We start from the raw sequence: 22,166 nt of genomic DNA, 5'->3' as shown, positions 1-22,166 counted from the left end.
TGCATGTGTTCCCTTCTTAATACACGCAATGTACACATTTCTAATACTGTCTGAACGATATCATTGTTATTATAACTATATTAAGTCATATTGTATTGCCAGAACGATAATGGATCATCCGCCTATATACAGCATGTGGCTTTTCCGATCCCTAACCTGCACTAGAGAAGAATTTGTTATATAACTGTATATTTGTACTTTTTTATTTTTTTGTTTTTCTCTTATGTTCCGGTCATTGTTGTACCCGTGCTCCCCTTCTCAATCTTAAACTCGTTTTTAACCGGGACCTACGCTCAACAAGCTCGCTTTTTAAGTAGGTTCCTTCATATTTCTTTAGCATTCATTCACAGATTCCAAACTGAACAGATCGACCACTATTATGTTTACATATTTGCAATATTCTATGTATGTCATGTATTTCATTTAATTTTGTTATATTTGATGTAATTTTTCATCGAGAAATATGAAAATAAATTGAAATTGAAAAAAAATTGAAATATTAATTCTGAAAAAGGCAATTCTTTAGTCATAACTATAGAATTGTTCAGTCAGACTATTAAATTCTAAAACAGGATCTGATACCACCATCTATAGCTAGCTGTGTGTCAGATCTACAATTTGCATTTAAGAGCTTATAGATCTCAAACAATGCTCTCCCTTAGGTATGACTGAAATTAAGTCAAACATAAGCATACAAAATAATGGCAGGATTGTGAATTTGAAATCATCCCATTCGATGGCTTCACTGTATACAGTATGATTATTGGAGTCACAACTTTCTACCATAGCCTAGACCGCTCTTCGAATCTTTCTGCGAATTAAAATTCTAGTAGCTCAAATCCTGCACGAATAATTTTAGAGCTTATATTGCTGTTTTAGACTATTTGAGACTCCCAGAAATGCCTTATTTTTGTTTGTTTTATGATTGATGAAGAGCGGGAGATGCAGCTATGATTGAAGGAGACCTGCGAGAGAAGGAGATCATTAATCAAAGTTGTTGGAGGTTAATAGGAAGGTCTATGTAAAGAATAAAGATCATGTAAGAAAAGTATGGGAACGTGAATTAAATGAGAAAAAAATTGTAGAGAACAAATACATCAGTCTGAAGCAAATTCTGAAATTTACCTGTTGAGCAGTCAGAAAAACAAGCAAAATGATTTTAGGATAGAAATTTGAAAAAAAAAAAGATTCTTGATAGGTGATTGCTCAAAGAATATGGAATGTGGGCTGACAGTACATGCTAGTCAACCGACAAATACTTGTAAGAAGATATAATTGCTATATTTCAAATGCACCTGTACAGTTAGAGTAGACACATGTGTCTTTTGGTTTGTGGATCGTTTTCACTGTTCAAGGTGAATGCTATTTGTTTCACACATCAGCGGACGAGAGTGCATATTTCCTGACAGGAAATATTAAAGCTCTAAACTACAAAACCTTGACTGCAATGTCCTAACATTGCTTCAGTGTATTTTGAAACCCACGCTGCATTGTACAGGTGTATGGGAAAGAAATCACAAATTTCATATTTCAGGAGCAATTTAAAAACAAGAAATGACAAGGTATAAATGCATGAAAAGATATCAAATTGAACCTGAAAAGTTACTCGCTCTTTTTTTTTATCCTGCCTCATACACTTAAAGTACATTTGTGTTTGTGTCAATGGCATCAATGGCATGTATGTGTGTGTCAAATTGTTCGTATGTGTGTGTGTGTGTGTGTGATGCTCCTCAACGTGCACTGTGGTGATCAGCTGTTCCAAAAGTGGAGTATGGGAGGAATTGATTTCTTTATCTTGATCTCTATCAACACCAGAAACAATGATCATGGCATGGTAATTTATACGGACCAAAGTGGTCATTTTCAGGGAGAGAATTTACGGTTGAATTGATTAAATTGTCAGTTTTTTTCTCAATTTTTCTGATTCGATTGGTACATCACAATATACCTTTGGTGTGTATGAACAGTTTAATTTCTGTATTGCATGATCACATTATGTATGCAATCTTGAAAAATCTACCGCCATATAGGTTTTCTTCGTATTATCATTTTTTTTTCTGTGAATCACTTCTTTCAAAATGATGATGAAATCATGTGGAAATAGAGTAAGGAAATATATTTGATATATAACATGATTTAAGATTTTTCTATTTTTCAGTCATTTTCATTTGGGCAGTTGTGAAATAAACTCTTGCTTCTAAAGATATATTCACAGTTCTGTCATTTTATTTTAATCAATATCACATATATCACATTATCACATTTACAATCATTTCCCCCATCTTCTTATAAATATTGTTTATAAGTCACAATTCATGTTGGTCAAAATAAATGTCACAAAAAAGACACCTCAAATTGATTTGAATATATCTCTCCCCTTGCAGGTCAGTCACCTTTCGTATCAACAACCAGCCGAAGGTTCACAAGTGCAGAGAATGGAGACTCATTCTTTGCCTGTTTTCGAAGTGCACCGGATCTTGATGCAACTATTTCTGCTGGTCGCTATGTCTACACAATGAATTATCAAAACAACCCCGATCCTCCTGCTGCACAGTTCCGTTCTCTTACTAGTAACCCTTCAATACAATTTTATATAACAGTTCTCTCAGCTACCACTAATAACGAGGCATTTGGTGCATTTTATTGTTCAGCCACCAAAGATGGACAGTCCACGGTGGTGCCGACAATATTTCTGCGGTCTGATGGTAAGCGTGAAGAAGTCGTCATGTTCTGTAATATTGACAAATGATGTCATATTTATAATACACTAATGAATCACACTTTGTTCAAGTGTATTTTGTTATTTTACAGACATGTCTGGCTGTTAACACTCTTTAGGCCTGTAGAAGGGCAAGATCTTCTGTCTTAATAGTGACTATAAGAAAAAAAAAAGCCAAGAGCAATACAAGGAGAGAGACTGCATTCAAAAATATCTTTTGATTGCCTTGCATCGGAAAAAAAAAAATTACACACAGAAATGCAGAATGACATGTGTACAGCTGAAGTGAAATAACTGTATTGGAGTAATGGGCCACTGAATTAGGGATACATAGGATTTTTTTTTTTCTGGAGCATGTATGCATTCGTTTCATTAAGCGACACACATGTATCAACCAAGCAAGCGGCATATTGGACGCGCTCACTAATAAAAAGTGTTCAAACTCCTGCTGAAACCGCTCGGAGCACAAATTTTATGGCGGGACACTGTCTGAAACACTTCAGGTTTTCTGCACAGCAAATTCTATTGCAAATTTAGGCAGCATGATCATAAGGAAAAGCAAAAAAAAAAAGAAAAAAAAGAAAAAAACAAACAAACAAAACACACACCCACACACAGCCAAACAAACAAATTGCATTGCGGGATTGGGTGAGTTTCAATTAATTTGCCAACACATTTTTGCTTTGTTTTGTGGTTGCATAATCTAGGATCCGTAAAATGTATGTAGGTATATGCAAAGACTACTTGATACACTAACCTTAGAGATGTAAAAGGGATGTTTTGGTTTTGGTTGAGATTTTTTTTTTGTTTTCTATAAGAACAGAAATAATGCATTGTTATACTTCCTGATTTTTTAGTGTGTGCTTTTTTTTTTTTAAATAGACACAAAATTGTACAGTGTGAACAGTAGAAAAAAAAAATGTAATAAGTGTAATATCCCATAATGCGCTGCGCATTTGTCGTTCCTTGCTATTTTTACCAGCTGTGGCCTGCCACGGTGGCATTGTGACGTAATAAGTATTCCATTCATGCGCATGCGCAGGTCAGCTCTCCGCATACAATCATGTTCTAAAAAGTTTCAAGATTTATTTTTTTTTTCAGTGAGAACGCTGAATCGAAAAAGACTAAGCCCTGGTCGCAGTGCCGGATTCAGGCGGGGCGCACATGGCGCACCCCCCCCCCTCTTTATTGTTTGTGAAAACAAGAAGAAAAAGGGCCAAATGGGGAAGGGGGCGTGCGCCCCTCTTTAATTTTTACGGAATTCCTGGATCCGCCAATGGGTCGCGACCGAAATTTCAACATTTTCGCAGTTAGAATGGCACTATTCTGTCGATCACACTCTGATCCTCATTATTGCAATCCAGTGGATTTTATTTCTAAGTATCATGCCAAGGTATGATACATGAAGTGTAGATATCAATCAGATTAAATTTTGGAGGTCATGGTGAAAGTTACCCAAACTTTCAGCTGTAACATCAGCTAGGAATATGAAGTGACTATAGTGAGAAAGGAAGGGTGGAAATAAATAAACGGGTATTTTTGTGAAATGAAAGTTTTCATAAAAGCATCCTAAGCGTAAGTTGGTAGAATGGGGAGACAGGAAACTATTATGAACATGCTATGGTGATGTGCAAACGTCAACGTCAAAGGTCGCTTTCCATTGGTTAAAAATTTAAATTTCATTCCCAAACATAAGCTGGATATGTCCAATGACTATTGAGTAATGAGAGAAGTGATTGAATTATATTTAGACTACAAGGTTATTCAAGATCACAGGCCACCAAAATGAAGCAGTATAGGACCCCTAATTGTCATTTTTCACACATAACATGTACTAGAAATATTCAAGAGTGTTATTCATTAAGATGGATAAAATTAGAGTTAGAATAATTTCATGTATGTGGTTAGGTTTAGAGGTCAATCCATGAGGCCAATGGTCAAGGTTAATGAACTCAATCAAACTTTTAATGAAGGGCCTTTAAAAGCATTGGAAAAGTAAATGTGAAAGTGGATGCATCCCTGTATCAGTGGAAGCATCCTCGTATCGGTGGAATGATTAGTTCCGTTATTCATCAACGTCTTTGTCAAAAACCATTATAAATGCATGTCCTTGAAATGTTGCAGCTAGGTTTGTTCCAGCAGAAGGAAGATTCTCAAAGACTGTAAATGCTGGAGATGTAAATGTGACAGTGGACTTCTCACCAGTGCAGCCTATCAGTGATAATTCACAGAGAAATTGGAGACACAATGGGACGATCTATGAAAATGTCGTCCTGACTAAGTATACTGGAGCAGCAACAAGTTACACCATTGAGGGAGAAGTCACACCTGCAGATGGTGGGGTGTATGAACTTCACCTGAAAAGCGAGAGGAAATTGGCTAGAGCTGGCTTGTTGCGACTCATTGTGAGAGGTAAGCTGATCATGACTGTAATGCCTGATATATCAACATTCGCTGATTATCAAATTTGATTATAAAGTTTAAAACCAACATTTATGAAACATGTTACCACATTTATCATTGGACAATAGAGTATGTAAGGAGAAGCTTGGGCAAAATGATGTAAATTGAAATGATGATAGAATTACTGATATGAAAGCTGAAGAAAGATGTCATAATCCAACTATGATAAATTTTCCATTTCATAATAAAGAAAACAAGGAATTTCACCACTGGGGAATAATGTGAAAAACTTGACGATGTTCTCTAATCTTAATAGATTGTCCAGCTGGTCGCCACGATGTACTTGGTGGATGCCTTCAGGCCTGTCAGTCATGCTACAATGGAGGCATCTGTCACAGTAAGACGGGAGAGTGTGTTTGTCCCCCTGGTTTCATGGGAGATCAGTGTGAGCAAAGTAAGTAAAGCGCTAAAAAATCTTTCTGACTCAGAATTACTGGATCCTTTTTATATTTTATTCTGTAGAAGATAGACAAGCACTTGTGGCTTGGTCTTGTTAAAGGGATGGTGTAGTATTGGTGGAGATGAGGATTGGGCTTTTAACTTTTTGCGAGATATACCAAGGAAAAAAAACTTACGAAATGGTACAGACCATACCATTCTAAGAGGAATTCGAAGTTTATTTAATATTTTGACATGGCTTAGGCATCTAAAAACAAAATAAACAAAGGGATCGCAATAAAAGACGGGTTCCACATTTCATTGGGATTGCTCTGTTTTGGATATCTCAGCAATTTCAAAACAAATTTTCATGAAATAAACGGTAAATTCCTCTTGGAATTACATGCTCTTTCATATTTTATAAGAGATTTCTCGTTATCTCACCAAACATGTTAGAAACGTGAAGTTATACCATAACCAAACTATACGATCCAAAACTATACGATAAGATATAAAGTAGTCACTTTCCCTTTAAGAGATATATATATATATATATATATATATATATATATATATAATATATATATATATATATATATATATATATATATCTTTAAACCAATTCAATCCTTGGGACGTTGCAGTAGCATGATTTCTATACTGTTTATGCTGTGGTAATCTTAAATTACATGTGGTTTTCATCTACTGAAAGGTTGATTTACTGGTTGATTGATTGATGCGATAGATTGATGTTCTTTTTATATTCTGCTTGAAGTATTGTAGTGGCAAAGTGGCAAAGTACACGAGCATATAATTTTGACAAAGGAAACCATGAGGTGCCCACCGCAGGATATTCAAACTATCATGATCATTACATTAAAGAGGCCATGAGTTACTATCCATTAGCAAAAAAACAAAAACAAAACAAAAACAAAAACAAAACAAAAACAAAACAAAACAAAACAAAAGAACAGAAAACAAAACAACCAGGAAAACAAGTTCCCCACTATGTCATGCATACACATAGAAATGAAAGAATAACACAGAAGAACACCGGCATAAGTAGAGCATTGGTGGTAATGGTGGCCTCAATGAGAAATAATAAAGTAAGGCTGAAGTTCCAGACCTGTGCTCAGCCATCCTTATCTTTCCTTAGGTTGATAATTCATTCAGTGTTGTGGTCAAACTTATTTATTTAAAGGGGAAATCCAGTCCAAATACTGTATACGTTGTCTGATGAGAAAGAGTAAAATATGACAAGTTCAACGGTATAATTTTGATTGAAATTGGATAAAGAATAAGGAAGTTATGACATATTGAAGTTTCGCTATTTTTGGGGGAAACAGTTCTTGAACAGTCAATATGAATATGCAAATGGAAAAGTGAGCATGTCATCCCCCAAAACTTACCATATTGTTTCTACATAAATTTGTGAAATGGCCAGTTTTTCATTCAAATGCAATTATACCCGAGGCTCAAATCCCTGTTTATCTAACTGATCGCTATTCTGAAGTTATTCAACCTGGAATAGCAGTACGTCTCAGACATCAATGACAGAAATATTGATTTTTCGTCATCTTTTTGTACACGATCAATGGAAAATTGTGAGGGTACAACATGGTTAGCTCACTCATTTACATATTCATATCCACTGTACAAGAACAGTTATGGAGAAATTAGCAAAAAACTTCAAAATGACATAACATCCTTACTTTTCATCCGATTTCAGTCATTTTTTTTAAAGGTTGAACTCGTAAGATTTTACTTTCTTTATGAGAATAACTTATATTTTGACTGGATTTCCTCTTTGATAAAGCTGTGTAGAAACCCTTCATGCCAAGTTAAAGACAACCTAAATGACTAAAGTAAACATCACTTTTAAAAAGTAGAATTCTCACAGAAATAGAAGAGAGAGTATGAGTGTAATAATTTCTCAAAACAATGGCATGACATGCAACTATGATTTTGAGCAACTTATATGAGATAAATCAATTTTTTTTTTCATGAAAATTGATTTCTTCGCATAGGGCTTCATTTTTCTGTCGGAAGTATTCATTGCTTCACAATTCTTGAATGCTATATATTACAGAACACAATTTCTTCTCTTTTTGATAAGAATCACTTTCTTTGAAACAGATTTGGCATCTAACTTTCTATAACCTTCCAGCTAATAATTGTGTGGCTATATGAAACATCCATTACTCTGGGTCATCTCTTAAAGTAGTAAATGAATACAGGCTTGCCAATTTGACTTTGTTGTGTACATACAGTGTGTGGGGGTAATCGCCATGGGCGAGGTTGTGAGTATAGCTGCGATTACAACAGCGATGACCAGACAGCATGCAGAGGTCTGCAGGTATGTGTTCCAGACCCCTATGGGTGCTCTTGTACACCTGGATACAAAGGCATTAACTGTACACAAGGTGAGGCTGATTCAGATTTTTTTTTTTTTTTTTTTTTTTTTTTTAACAGCAGTAGACCGATAGTTGTTTAGATTTCAAGTTGTTAACAAATGTTTTCAAATAATTTCTTACATACGAGCAGAGACAACTACCTGTACTGTAGTCAGCCAAATGCTTCAAGATTTAATTGTTGATGATCACGGCTATTAATGTGTAACTTCATACAGTCGATTCATATAGTTATGCTTACAGGATAGGAAGAGGAATATGTGCATTCTATCAGAGATTAACTTGATTTAACAAACAACAAATTCTGTTTTGGTGGAGTGTATAAAATGTTACAATTGTGTTAAGATAGCATAGTTTCAATATACTGGTAATCTGTGGTTCATCCAAAGAAATATCACAAGATAGATTAACTCTTACAGTTCTGTGGCCCATATTATACATTCACTGGGTTGTATATTGTCTAACACTATGAATGATGTTTTATCTTTGTACGAAATGACGCTGTTTGATGGATTTATATGTACATATACCAGTACAGGAAGTTTGGAGAGCTATACATTTCTAACTGAAGTCAATAAAGTTATTTTTATGAAACTTAGTGCATACATGTATTACGAGGCAAAGATTCTCTAAATTTTTGGAGTCAAAGGTCAATGTCAAAATACCAAAATGTCACGTTTTTCTTTATATCTTGTGAAATATCTCTTGTTATTTCATGAAACTTCGTGTATGATATATATTTAATATCATATGCATGCACTGCCTGACAATAATTCTTTCGAATGAAAATCAGAACATCTGCTATCTAATGCTGAAATTAAATTTTTCTCAATACCTTGAAAATTTCGTAGTACATACATTTAATTGAACTAGATATACATACACATATTACTGCACAATCATTCTGTCATTAAAATTATGGGCCCATGGGGTCAAAAGTTAAATGACAAAGTTGTAATGTCACTGTTGTCCAATATTTTGAAAATAGCTCGTAATATTGCCATGAAAATTGGGTAATACCAGATATATATATTCTAAAAGAAAGATATGAGCCAGGGGGTCAAAGGGCAAGGATCAAAGTTCAAGTGAAAACAGACACATTGGAGAGTAATGCGATATGGCAAAGGCATAGGCCTTCCAGTCACCATAGTGACAAACTTTGCTTTCTGAAACCATTTGACACTGATTTGTCAGTCTATGAAAGTAAACCTTTGCGAAAAAGAGTGGGAAAGGCACTCGAAACTTACTTTCCAATAACTTACCAAACTTACGTACCAATAAGTTTCAGAAGTACAACAAAGGATGTGATTCAATTGTTGTTGTAATACAGAGGAAGTGCATACATGTTTTCAATTCAGTCGTGTATCTTTGTCGTAAAATTAGAGTGCGGTGCCAATGAGTTTGGAGCCAGCTGTACCCAGACCTGTCACTGTGTGTCGAGCGAATGTAATTCATATACCGGAGTTTGCACAGGGAGTTCAATCGAGTGTCAGCCGGGATGGACAGGCCCAAACTGTCAGGGTGAGGATTGCTGTTTTAAATATGTTAAAGTCTCTTTCCTGAAATGGGATGTATTTAATTGATATATATTCCCCCTCTTGTAGGAACTCTTCCGGGTTGATAAACGAGACCAGGAACTAAATGGCAGCACAGAACTTCAAGCGTAAAGTTCCAAGGCTTGCATAACACACCTTACACTCAGCATATTTTTACCTCGTAGATGCCAGGGAACATTCATTAATAGTCGGACCTATTTGACAAAGGTACACGTGTACTTTTTTGTTGTTACCATATGATTGTAAGTATGCTCCCATCCTGTTTTTAGTACTTACATTTACAATGTTCCTTAATCTGTGACAGTATGATACACAGCCATAACTCATCATGCAGGTGAACTATTAACCCTAAAAAGGCCGGGGGGGGGGGTTTGAATCAACCCCCTCAACATTTTTCGCGACTACTCTGCTGCACGAATTTTTTTTTTGACCGCGCCATTTGCTGACTTTTTACTTTCAAGTCTCACGCATCTTTTGACACCATTTTCGCGAAAATCGTGCACACCGTTACGACGTTGCATAACGTTTTATGCATGCCTGGCAGACCGAAAATGGCTGAAAAACGTGATTTTGTCTATAAAGTCTATGCAAATGGAGTTTTCTCTTCGTAGTCATAAAGATATTATTTTCACTTTCATAGGCTGAAATTAATTAATTTTAGCACAATTATGCTTGAAATATTTTCTTTCATAAATTTTGCGGAAAGAAATGATAAAACAAAAGGTCGAAAAAAGATAGAAATACATACGAAATTCATAAAACAATAAAATACATAAGAAATTGATTTTGATACCAATCTTTTTTCAAGTACATTGTTAGGAATGCTACAAAGAATGTTTTCACCAAAAATTAGGATTCTAGGAGCTTTAATTTCTGATTTAGAGCAAAATGTATGATTTTATGCATATGTTATCATAATTATTATGACGAAAATTCCCATTTCTTTTTGTATAGTTTGGTAGATTACGCCACAGGTAATGCACATGCCAAATTTCAAAGCGATTGCGCGATTGACGGCCGAGATCTGGGGGGGGGGGGGGAGGTTTGAATCAACCCCTCCCCGGCCACAGAACACCAAAAAAAGCCCGGCCTGGTGCTAATAGGGTTAATGTATTACGTCAATTGGTGTAAAATTTGGAAATGATTGGGAAGGAATGTAGTCTGTTATTTGGTTTGATAAAACAAAACTTTGTTTTAGCGAAGTACATAATAAGTGTGAGCCAATCATGTTGTCAGTTTTCAAGAATGTATTGATATGATCACTATAATGTACAATCAGCCAGCATAAACAAAGGATACTTGAGTAACGTTACGGAAATTGTGTTTTTGTTGAAAAACTTCAGAAAGCCAAAAGATATATGTACGTTTTGTTTCTGTCTTAAAGAAACACACTACCAATTCCTGGTTATATTGTTTCTTAACCTTTCTGAAATATCTTTATACTGTTTTAGTCCTCTATGTTTTCATTCAACTGTATATTTTCTGCCCCCATCGCAAAGAATGCATCACTGGAAAATATGGGCAAGACTGTGCAGGTATGCAGGTGTATTTCTGTATCTTTCACATTTATTTGAATGATTTGTTAGCGAGGCCTTATATGTACTTTTGAATTTTCCTTTATTTTCTTTGATCAAATAATGACTGAGTAATGAAGTTGTGTGTTGTATATTCAACCATCTGCATTTTTAAAGGGAAGGCTAGTAACTGATCAGTGGGAATACTTGGGGATGATTGTTCCAATCCTTGTGGGATTCATTTGAGAGTACATTATATATCTATTGTTGTGTGAAAATCATTTGCTTCAGAATAGTCTCATATTCAAGTAATGTACATTTTAATGTTTCCAGGTTTGCATGCCTGTACAGTGACGGGGCATTAAACTGCACATTACTTGAATATGAGACCGTTCTGAAGCAAATAAGTTACACACAACAATAGATATATAGACAAATTGCCCTACATCGACGTAAATAAGCACTGAATTGATCAGTGTTTTAGTAGTAGCCATGATAAAAAAATCATGGGCGTACATACTCGAGCAGGATTCGAACCTACGACCTCCTGATCACCGGACAGCGTCATCTCCACTAGACCACCGAGCTTTCGCCCGAAAGCAAGTGTTGGTTTTAATCCTTATAGCATGCAGCGGGTACTGCTTTGTTATTCAAGTTTATGATTTTCTTCCGTCGAGATGTTTTCATTGCAACTGATTGACAAATTGCCCTACATCGACGTAAATAAGAACTGAATTGATCAGTGTTTTAGTAGCAGCCATGATAAAAAATCATGGGCGTACATACTCGAGCAGGATTCGAACCTACGACCTCCTGATCACCGGACAGGCGTCATCTCCACTAGACCACCGAGCTTTCGCCCGAAAGCAAGTGTTGGTTTTAATCCTTATAGCATGCAGCGGGTACTGCTTTGTTATTCAAGTTCATGATTTTCTTCCGTCGAGATGTTTTCATTGCAACTGATTGACAAATTGCCCTACATCGACGTAGATAAGCACTGAATTGAATAGTGTTTTAGTAGTAGCCATGATAAAAAATCATGGGCGTACATATTCGAGCAGGATTCGAACCTACGACCTCCTGATCACCGGACAGCGTCATCTCCACTAGACCACCGAGCTTTCGCCCGAAAGCAAGTGTTGGTTTTAATCCTTATAGCATGCAGCGGGTACTGCTTTGTTATTCAAGTTTATGATTTTCTTCCGTCGAGATGTTTTCATTGCAACTGATTGACAAATTGCCCTACATCGATGTAAACAAGCACTGAATTGATCAGTGTTTTAGTAGCAGCCATGATAAAAAATCATGGGCGTATTACTCGAGCAGGATTCGAACCTACGACCTCCTGATCACCGGACAGGCGTCATCTCCACTAGACCACCGAGCTTTCGCCCGAAAGGAACTGCTTTGTTATTCAAATTCATGATTTTCTTCCGTCGAGATGTTTTCATTGCAACTGATTGACAAATTGCCCTACATCGACGTCGATGTAGGGCAATTTGTCAATCAGTTGCAATGAAAACATCTCGACGGAAGAAAATCATGAATTTGAATAGATATATAATGTACTCTTAAATGAATCCCACAAGAATTGGAACAATCAACTCCCAGCATTCCCACTGATTCCCACTGATCAGTTACTAGCCACCCCCTTTAAAGCTAACATTTCAATGCAAAAAAAAAAAAAAAAAAAATGAACAGTACTAGAAGATAAACATGGATGATTGAAAGCTCCATTCAAACTTTTTTTTTCTTTTTTTGGTGGCTCGATGGGTCCACCAAAATCATCAATTTCAATTTTTTGGTGGCCCGAAAAAAACAAACACATTAACTCACTGCATGCAAAAAAGTTACGATTTTTTTTTTAAACATATATTATTGACAATTTTGGTGGCCCGAGGCGGGCCACCAAATTTTCCCTTTTTTGAAATTTGCTGGCCCGACTTTTAGTTTTGGTCGCCATCGGGCCAGCGTTAGTATCGAGCCCTGGATGATGACAGACTTGAAATTGGAGATGTATGAGATCATGCCATAATTTGAATTGTCAGTGTTATTTCTTTTAAATTCTGTAGAGAGACTCCTTTAACTGACTATTTGCCAGAATTGTTTCAAAAAGCAAGATTAACCATTGGAAGGTCAGGACACCAGTCCTAGAAAAAAATTATTGAATTACAAATTTATGTACGTGTACATTGACACTTAAATCATGATAGGACATATTTTCTCCGTGTTCAATTGTTTTACATAACAAAATTAAGTATTAAATCATTCAGATATTGTATTAGCATTATACTATGTTGTCAAAAAAAGAATTAAAAACCACAAGCAATCGACCCATTCTGACAACTGGCTTGTGAATATTGGATATATTTTCCCTCAATAATATTGTCTTGTAAATGTGGTATGTACAAAATAATGAATTTATGGTTCTCCCTACCACCACCATTTTCATCAGGGACTGTAACAGTCATCTACGAGAAACCAAACAAAGGGCAGCCAGCAATGGTGCGCTGCTCCTCCACTGGAAGCAGTTTTCTGTCAACTGCTGACCCCATTGTGAAGTTTCAGAGAAAGCAAAGCAATGAGCCGTTCCATGAGACAGGCATCGCGCTATTTAACTCTGCAAGTACCACTAATGGATACACTGCTAGCTTTATCGTATCAGATGTCCAAGGTGGGGAAAAATTTCGATGTATAATGTCAGACGTCACCACTTTCATGAGCCAAGAAATCACAGAAGAGGGATTTTATGGTCAGTATTCTTAATGTTTAGACGTTTACGATAAATAAATGATGAATTCATGATCTGCAATATATTCCTGAGTTTGAAGATGACAGAATGTCTGTAAATTAGATATGATTCTCACATGAAGCTGATGTTCATTTCTGTAGAAAAAAGAGTTCCAATTTCAGTTTGCGTGTTACACTACACATTTCACAACTACAATGGAGTAATGGGATATTCCGTGTTTTCTTATACTTATATCTTATATACTTATGTATTGATTCTCTAATTCGTGTTTTACTTGTTATACTTATATCATATATTTATGTATTCCTTCTTCAACATTTTGTTTTACTTGTTCTACCGTGTGCGCTGTTTTTGTTGTCATTTATCTCTGTTGAAATTTGACGGAATTGAACAACAAGCTGGAAACTTAATGTCATTTTCTTTTTTACATTTCTGATAACACAATGCTAGAGTTACCACTCCTGCCAAGTTCCCCCGTTGTGGATACAGCCACCAGCAGCTCGGTAACCCTCGCCTGGGATGCCTGGAATGAAGAGACGGATGTTGGTGATCCTCCACTGTCTGGATACCAAGTGTACTACAAAGAGAAGAGCAACCATGGTGACTTCATTCGGTTTGAGATGAGAACAGACAGACATGCGCCCTCAGAAACTATCACTAATTTGACACCGGACACAGACTACCTGTTTGCCGTCTCAGCTGAGAGACCAGGTGTTGGTGGAATCGGGAATAGAATGGAGGTAGAAGGCAGGACACTCTGCTCCCGTGAGTCAAATGCAGGATATATACAATTCTGAAGATGCATGCAGTCATTAGATTTTGAGCGAAATCCCAGTCAAAGTTCAAAGGTCACTTTATTTTCTTAAAATCATCATCTTCAACCTTGAAATCAGACAGCTAGGCCCATTGGTAACGAAGAACTACTAGTAAGTAGAAAGAAAGTCAAAGCAGCGGATCATTTGAAATCTGCAATTGTGATTATTACTCATGATTAAGAAAAAAACCCTACCAACCATGCACTATTTCTTCGTAACTCAGTCACTTAACTATACTAATAAAACCATGTGGTTCACCTATAGCCAATCAGAGTAAAACATGTATGAATGAACTCCTTCAGATGGTGATCTGACATTTGGATATGATTTTGCTGCCTAATGATAGAATCAGTTCTGGAGGATTCGTGAAAATAAAAAGAATGAATTATAGGAACAGAATCTGAAAATATGTTCACATTTCACTGCGGTCATGTAAAACAGTCTGTCACGATAATTTTCTTCAGCTCCATCAGAAGGGCCATCTTCAGTGGAAGCTATGAATGGAAGTAGAGCAGGACAAATAACAGTCACATGGCAGGTAAGGAAAAAATAATTATGAAAAGATGAACACTTGCCTCTTTACCCTACACTTTATTAATGCTTATAAATTTTAACAGAATTAAAGCTTGGAAAACTACCAAGTAACTGATTTGTCGTAAATGTAACACTTTGTATAATTTTACTCAATCTAGTAATGGAAAAGTCTCAAGATTTTCTCTACCTCCAACCTCCAATTTGAACAGATATTTCTCCTTTAGAAACGTTTTGCCTTTTAATACTGTATTCCATTCCTTGACATTATTAAATGGAATACATAGTATTTTCAAAGAACAGAAAATACAAATGTTGCAAAAAAGGGAGATGTAAATAAAGGAAAAATTTCTAATGGGTAAAGTCAATAGCACGTTGAGGCTAAACATAGGAAAAGCGATTTATAGATGTAGAATGTAAATCCTTATATGACTAAAGTAGCAAATTCCTGCGAAGGTGAACTTTCCAATGAAAACTTGGTCATGGTCTAGAATCCGACAAATGGATCCAACTGTCGAAGTGGATTCACTGGAATAAGAATCTACTATGCCATCACTGGAGGGTCTTCGTCGGTACGGAAGCGGGCAGCTGATATGCCTGAGATGTACGAGGATGTCCCATTTGAGTCTTCACCCAACCACACCCTCACCGGCCTCAAGCCATCCTCACAGTACACCATCAATGTGGTGGCACGGAACCAGGATTCAGAGAGTCCCAAGGGTCAAAGTGTGTTTGCTTTCACCTCAGAACAGGGTGAGTGTGTCATAATAATAATATTTGAAATGACTTTCTTATATCTTTTCAGTAATGGGGTGATTTTATTACTAGCATTAAGGGCAATTATACATTGGTGTTGTCATAAAGAGTCCAGCAAAAGCATGAAACACTCTGAGCCGAACAGGCCAATTGACTAATTCAAAGTGAGGAAACCCACTTCTGCATAATGATGCAAAAGGTTCTGATTAGCGCTGCAGAGATACCATAGTGAATAGAGGACATTGCTTTGTTTTGTGATGGCTACTTTCATTATCTCTTTGTTGACTGACGAAGAGAAGTTTGCTGATGCCACTTGATGGAAGAAAGCACTGTGAAGTTAATGGGAAACCAAAACCTGCATATCAATGTGGATTGAGTGTAAGGAGGATAGTCAGTAATATCCATTAGTCGAGCACAGCAATGAAAGTTTGAGTAAATTTGGAATATCGATTCAAAAGTTATGAATTTTTCAACATTTGCGGAGCAGGAATATAATACTTTTTTTTTCTACATTTTGCCTAACAGAAATATAGAAAATGGATATAGTCCTTTATACTGTTATTTGTTATATCTTGTTTCTATTTGTTTTATGACATTCCACCTCCATCAGTAATTTACATTGCAAACATTATGTATTATTCAGATACGGAATTAAATTGAATAAGATGAAATGAAATTAAATGAAATATTATGTTTGAAGCATTAGTAATCTATCTTTAGAGGAGTGACTAGTGTGATGTGTGATGTGTTACTAGCTTTTTAACATAGTAAGTGTAAGTAATTTGACTGAAAATTGTGCCATTTTTAAGATGCATTTGTCTCCGAAGATTAAGTTCTGGGGGGGGGGGGGGGCATTTCACGAAGCAGTTTGGTTGGATATTTTTCTGGCAAACTGTTACAAGCTACTGAAATCCTTGCATCTGACTGGCTGAGAGCAAATTTGTCTGACAACTTCGTCGGAGAAAATGCTTCATGAAATGCCCCCCGCAAAATTTCTATCATGCTTTGAAATGGAAACATTTCGCAAACTTTTTTTTTCATGTGTAAAGGAAGGCAAACAACTGTGATAAAGTTTCCTGTATTCATTTACTTTTATTTTCTTCCTCAGATCCTGCTTCTGGTGGAGCAAGCACAGCTGTGATTGCTGGGGCAATTATTGCCACCATCATTCTTCTCGTCCTAATCGTTCTTCTCATATTCTTTATTGTACGGTAAGGATAAGTCTTAAACAATCTTTTGCCATACTTTCCAGGACCTACTTGCCTTTGACTGAGTGATTTTGCAAAGCTGCTGCAAAACAAATGTTACTGCTATTATTGTATAAGTTACAGTTGTAGTTTTGTTGAATGGGCCCCAGATTAATCCAAAACAGAATGTTGGAGAGACATGCTAATTTCTAAACTATGCTAACCCTGAAGTTTACAACGTTGAAGTTCACATACGTTTACAAGAAGGAAGTTTAGGCCATTTCCACTTATTTTCTTGCTTCTGTGCATAATACGCAAAATTTTGACTTTATTTATATTTGAGAAATTGTGGCAGTCCTGATGAGCAAACATCAAATATACAGTGAAGTGATAGCGAATTAAAGGGAAGGTAAACCCAAAGAGCAATGTGGATTGAATGAAAGCAGCAACATTAGTAGAACACATCAGTGAAAGTTTGAAGAAAATCGGACAATCGATGCAAAAGTTATGTGAAAATTTTGTGAAAAATTATGTAAAAATTTTGTGAAAATTTCTTTATATAGCTTTTATATTGTTGTCCTCTCATACGTCATAACCTCTAGTAGTCTCCTCATCCAGCGGTTCAAACACCAAAACTTTAAAAATGCATAACTTTTGCATCGATTGTCCGATTTTCCTCAAACTTTCAGATTTATTGAAAGGTTTATTTATTCATATCACATCTCGTAGCCCGAGGGCTAAATTGCGTATAATATTACATAAAATATATACATACAAATTCAAACATTCAGACGGTTACAGAGTAAAGCATTTGCACGTGTGATAGAATTGAGTGGGAAAATATCATAAATACGCAAATCAATAAGTTGAGCATTATCCGATATAATATATCATGCAAGAACATATTCCACATTTGTCAAAACAATCAGAACTATATAAAAATTACTATGACGGCTGGTTTGCCTCTACTCCAATAAAACTACATAACATCATACACAAAACATCAGGTTTGCATGATTGATGATAACCAAAAACAAAATATTTAACAATTTAAAGATGTGATTGCACAACCCCAATATAATCATATCAACTGTTTTTTTTTTATATTTCATAACCAAATTTCATTCTAATGACTAGATTATCAGATGAAACATATACCCTAGCACTCTCACCCGACCCCTAGAAATACCCGTGACCCACATTCTTCTTTAAACATAATCCAAATAACAACATCAAACTCACAGAATAGTTCCTCTAACTGTCCCAAAATATACATAAAAATATACATAAAAATGTCATATTTCTCCATTCAGAATTGCAGATTTATGAAGAAAAATAGCTTTATGGGGTGATTTTCAAAGCAAGTATCACTACGGAAGAGATGTAGAATATAGAGATACGAGAGGGATAGAGGGAGAAGGAGAGATAGAGGCATGTAAGTATAGATATGTGTATACAATACATATACAAGTATACACAATACACACAAATACACAACCATTTGCATGTACTCACATACCATGTACGAACCTTTGTATAAGGGGGCAGGGTTACAAAAATAACATATTTATATTCTGCGTAGCTTTCTCAGTAAAATACATATCATAAACCACACATATTTGTTAATAGATATTGGGAAAATAGAAAGATACCCGGTGATGAACAGCAACATAGTCAGAAAAGTTGCTCCATCAAAATAATAACATTATCAGTCAAAGCTTTCGCCTCCCGGGGGAGATGGGAAGGACAAATCAAATATATTGGATATTGGACAAATGGGAAGGATAAAAAAAAGAGGGTCTAGCAAATTTTGAATGTGTACATAATACATCATACAGGTAAACACATACATACAACAGCCTTGTGAGGTAAGGAACTGCACTATTCTCGAAACGCGTAGTGCGACATCTTTTTTTCCATGTAGCGCTTTGTGTGTCTGAGTTTTCGAGAGGACGCATTGATCAGCACAAACCATTTCTGGAAGTACACAGAGTTTGCCGATTTCTGCGCAAATTTCATAGACAACTCCTCGCGTCTCACTTCTAGGCTGGAGATTTGGGCTGTTTCCAGTGCTACATCGTAGATGCAGTGCGGTAGAATGGTCCTCAGTGCCCTCTTCTGGACCCGTTCAAGTACACCTGCCTGCGCAACCGTGAGACCTGAGTGCCACACTGGGCATGCGTATTTCAGAAGCGGTCGAATGAATCCAACATACACAGACACAAGATCATCAGTCGGCATGTTGAATGATTTCAACATTCGGAGCATATACATGCGACGGTTTGCCCGCGACACTATAGTACGGACATGGCATTCCCACTTGAGGTCACTTTGTATCATGACGCCTAGGAGCCTCACTGACGTGACTTCGTTCATCACTTCGTTGCAAAGTGTAAAATCGAAATCTGGGAGGCTTCGTTTCCCGAAGGATAGCCTCAGGACACTGTGTTCTGCTAATGTTGTTGCTTTCACTCAATCCACATTGCTCTTTGGGTTTACCTTCCCTTTAAGCTTGATCTGAGAGTTATTGAAGGCAAGCGTTACGCATGTAGGCTTCATTTTAGTTTCAGTTTAACTTATTTCTCCACTTCAACAAATAAAGTAATTACAGAAATGAATATCATTCACATCAAGAAGGAAATGGACAATATGAGCTTGTGTTAATTAACTGAACAGCACATGCACAAGACCATGTATTCACATAAAAAACAATATTTTTTCATGACGAGTTGTGAGCAATTTCCGTATCCACTCAAATTCACAACGCAGAGTGCTGTACCTGATGCAGTGATGGCGGACAATACATTGGGGGTGCCTTTTAGGCTGCGTCTTCACGAAATCTAAAGCTACTTTGCAATATGGCACGGGGAGAGAGGAGAAATGTCACCGCAAGCAACAGTCATCTTAACATTGATATGTCACAAATCTAATGCTCCCTTATAATTTGAGAACTATATATGGCTTTTGATCCAATAAAATGTTATCTTTCCTCAGAAAAAGGAAGAGGGAAGGAGAGAAGTTTCATGAAGAGTTTGTGGATAATGTCGTGTACGAGTCAACTCCGACCAACCTTCCACAAAATGGAAATGGTCAAGGTTAGTGGCAAACTTAACTAATGACTCTGAGTGTCATGAATATTAAATTGTGATCAAATATGTTTATTCAAAACTGTGGCACATGTGTGTGTATGTGTAAATGTTTATAGGATGTGCACCTGATTGTTGAATAGTTCTTGTAGCATGCCTTAGTCATTAGTTATGCAATGAAAAATATCATGCTTGGTAATCCTTGTTGCATGTCTTTAGAAGTCATCGTTCTTTTTCCTTTTTTCACTTTTGCAATGAACAAAGTGATTTCAGGAAATAATGACCATTATGCCATTGAAATTCCTCTCGCTCTAACAAAATTCTCTCTGATTCTATAAGCAAGGATAAGTAGCTCGCTATATCAAATGACTTGTGCCATAGACAGGCATGTAGAAAAAAAAATACATTCCAGGAAAATCTTCTAACAATCATGAAATCTGTCATTGGTTTTGATTTTGCCAGTGTTTGCCCGTACATACATATTCACGTATGTGTATTCATATGTATATATATATATATATATGTATGTATACACGTATATATGTAATTTCCTTTTATCAAGCTTCCACACAAATCATACAGTGTTGTTTCTACAACATCCATCAATGACAATGTAAACTAACACATACATTATAAGTTATAATTGCAGTATGTACAAATAGCATTTACATGGAACAAAATCAATTCTCAAGTACATTACATCTATATGTGTGCGTATGTGTGTTTCTATGTATACTTCATTTATATAACATAAAATCATCACACATGAACAGTTAGCTTAAGTTTCTTGTTACAGTTGTATGCTATGTAATGTGCAAATAAAATGTATGCAATCCATTTTCATTCTAGTCACCCTTAGTACACAGCCTCTTCTCCATGGGACAGAACCAGGGGTGGGTCAACGCCAAAGACCACCTGTTCAGAGGGAGAGAGCTGTTACCCTCCAAAGGGCCCCGCCTCCAGGAATGTCTCCCACAGAAAAGAGCATGACCCTCCCGGTATTGAGGGCGGGGCCAAATGTGGCGCCCTTTGCCGTCCTCCCGAATCACAGGTCAGAGGAGCAGTCTCACCATTGTACGTCACCCCTGGTGGAAGAGGTGGAGACTTCCAATCTCACTGATGGAGACATTTACGAGAACGTCAGTCTTCCAGGGTCTGTTACCGCGGAAACCCTGGTCGAGTATGTGCAGTCTAAAAAAGCCAGGAAGGAAGATGGCCTTTTGCATGATTTTGGGGTAAGTTCTCTTTTTTCCCTCTTCAAGTTTTGTTTTTTTTCCCCCTGTAATAGAAGAATATCTCATACCAAGCATAAATATAGTTGGGCATTATTCTACATTGTTACTTATTCTATAAATGGAACAGAGTTTTTGCAAATATGACACCAAATTAGGAATATGTGTTACATGGAGGGGAGAAACATTGATACAATATCGGTTAATCAAAGGCAAAAATTGTTTTAGCACAAGAGTGCCTCAGCTGAAATACAAAATGCTTTATTCAAAACACCATTGCTAATATATGTTACTGTAGTAGTTTGATTAACACAGCTACGTCGATGAGAGGTAAATACATGTGGACGAAATGTTCCTCCAATGTATTTAGCTATGTGGCCCTATTTCAAAGATTTGACATTTCTAAAAAAAAGTAGTATATAGCTATTGATAATTTAAGATATATATTAAAATCAAGAATCTAGACCAGTATTTTTTCAGCTGTATTCAAATGAAGCTAACCAGTCTGTTTTAAAGCAAGTCGTTTCTTGGTGATTAGGGAAGTGTAGGCTAGCTCATGTGTTAACCTATCTGTTTTACAATTAATAAGATTCTCTTAATTTCTTCAAAATCTCATTGAAAGACATCATTTGAGATAAGACATATTTGCCAAATCTTGGGCTCACATCTACTCATGCATTCAACAGTTACAATTCAGAGTATTCTCTGGAAGTCACCAATATTGATGTGCACAAATTGTCATCTTATTGGTGCTACAGAGGTAACG

The 22,166-nt window shown here is 36.3% G+C and overlaps 1 protein-coding gene across 1 annotated transcript in view; it reads left to right on the top strand.

Moving 5' to 3' along the window:
* Nucleotides 1-22,166, top strand: part of LOC139731508 (uncharacterized) — a 46,085-nt gene that overhangs the window by 5,007 nt on the left and 18,912 nt on the right. Inside the window, exons 2-14 of the mRNA XM_071642391.1 lie at nucleotides 2,385-2,705; nucleotides 4,844-5,131; nucleotides 5,439-5,576; nucleotides 7,831-7,983; nucleotides 9,355-9,492; nucleotides 11,027-11,062; nucleotides 13,497-13,715; nucleotides 14,244-14,558; nucleotides 15,073-15,146; nucleotides 15,631-15,892; nucleotides 17,004-17,106; nucleotides 20,077-20,177; nucleotides 21,054-21,403. Of these exons, the coding sequence (XP_071498492.1) occupies nucleotides 2,385-2,705; nucleotides 4,844-5,131; nucleotides 5,439-5,576; nucleotides 7,831-7,983; nucleotides 9,355-9,492; nucleotides 11,027-11,062; nucleotides 13,497-13,715; nucleotides 14,244-14,558; nucleotides 15,073-15,146; nucleotides 15,631-15,892; nucleotides 17,004-17,106; nucleotides 20,077-20,177; nucleotides 21,054-21,403 (2,498 nt within the window). The remainder of the gene's footprint in view (nucleotides 1-2,384; nucleotides 2,706-4,843; nucleotides 5,132-5,438; nucleotides 5,577-7,830; nucleotides 7,984-9,354; nucleotides 9,493-11,026; nucleotides 11,063-13,496; nucleotides 13,716-14,243; nucleotides 14,559-15,072; nucleotides 15,147-15,630; nucleotides 15,893-17,003; nucleotides 17,107-20,076; nucleotides 20,178-21,053; nucleotides 21,404-22,166) is intronic.

This window comes from Diadema antillarum, unplaced genomic scaffold, assembly GCF_040938485.1.
Source record: "Diadema antillarum isolate AM-2024a unplaced genomic scaffold, OU_Dant_1.0 seq00000376_RagTag, whole genome shotgun sequence".
Classification (NCBI taxonomy): domain Eukaryota; kingdom Metazoa; phylum Echinodermata; class Echinoidea; order Diadematoida; family Diadematidae; genus Diadema; species Diadema antillarum.
Note: the sequence above shows the minus strand (reverse complement) of the source record. Positions and strands in the feature narration are given on the sequence as shown.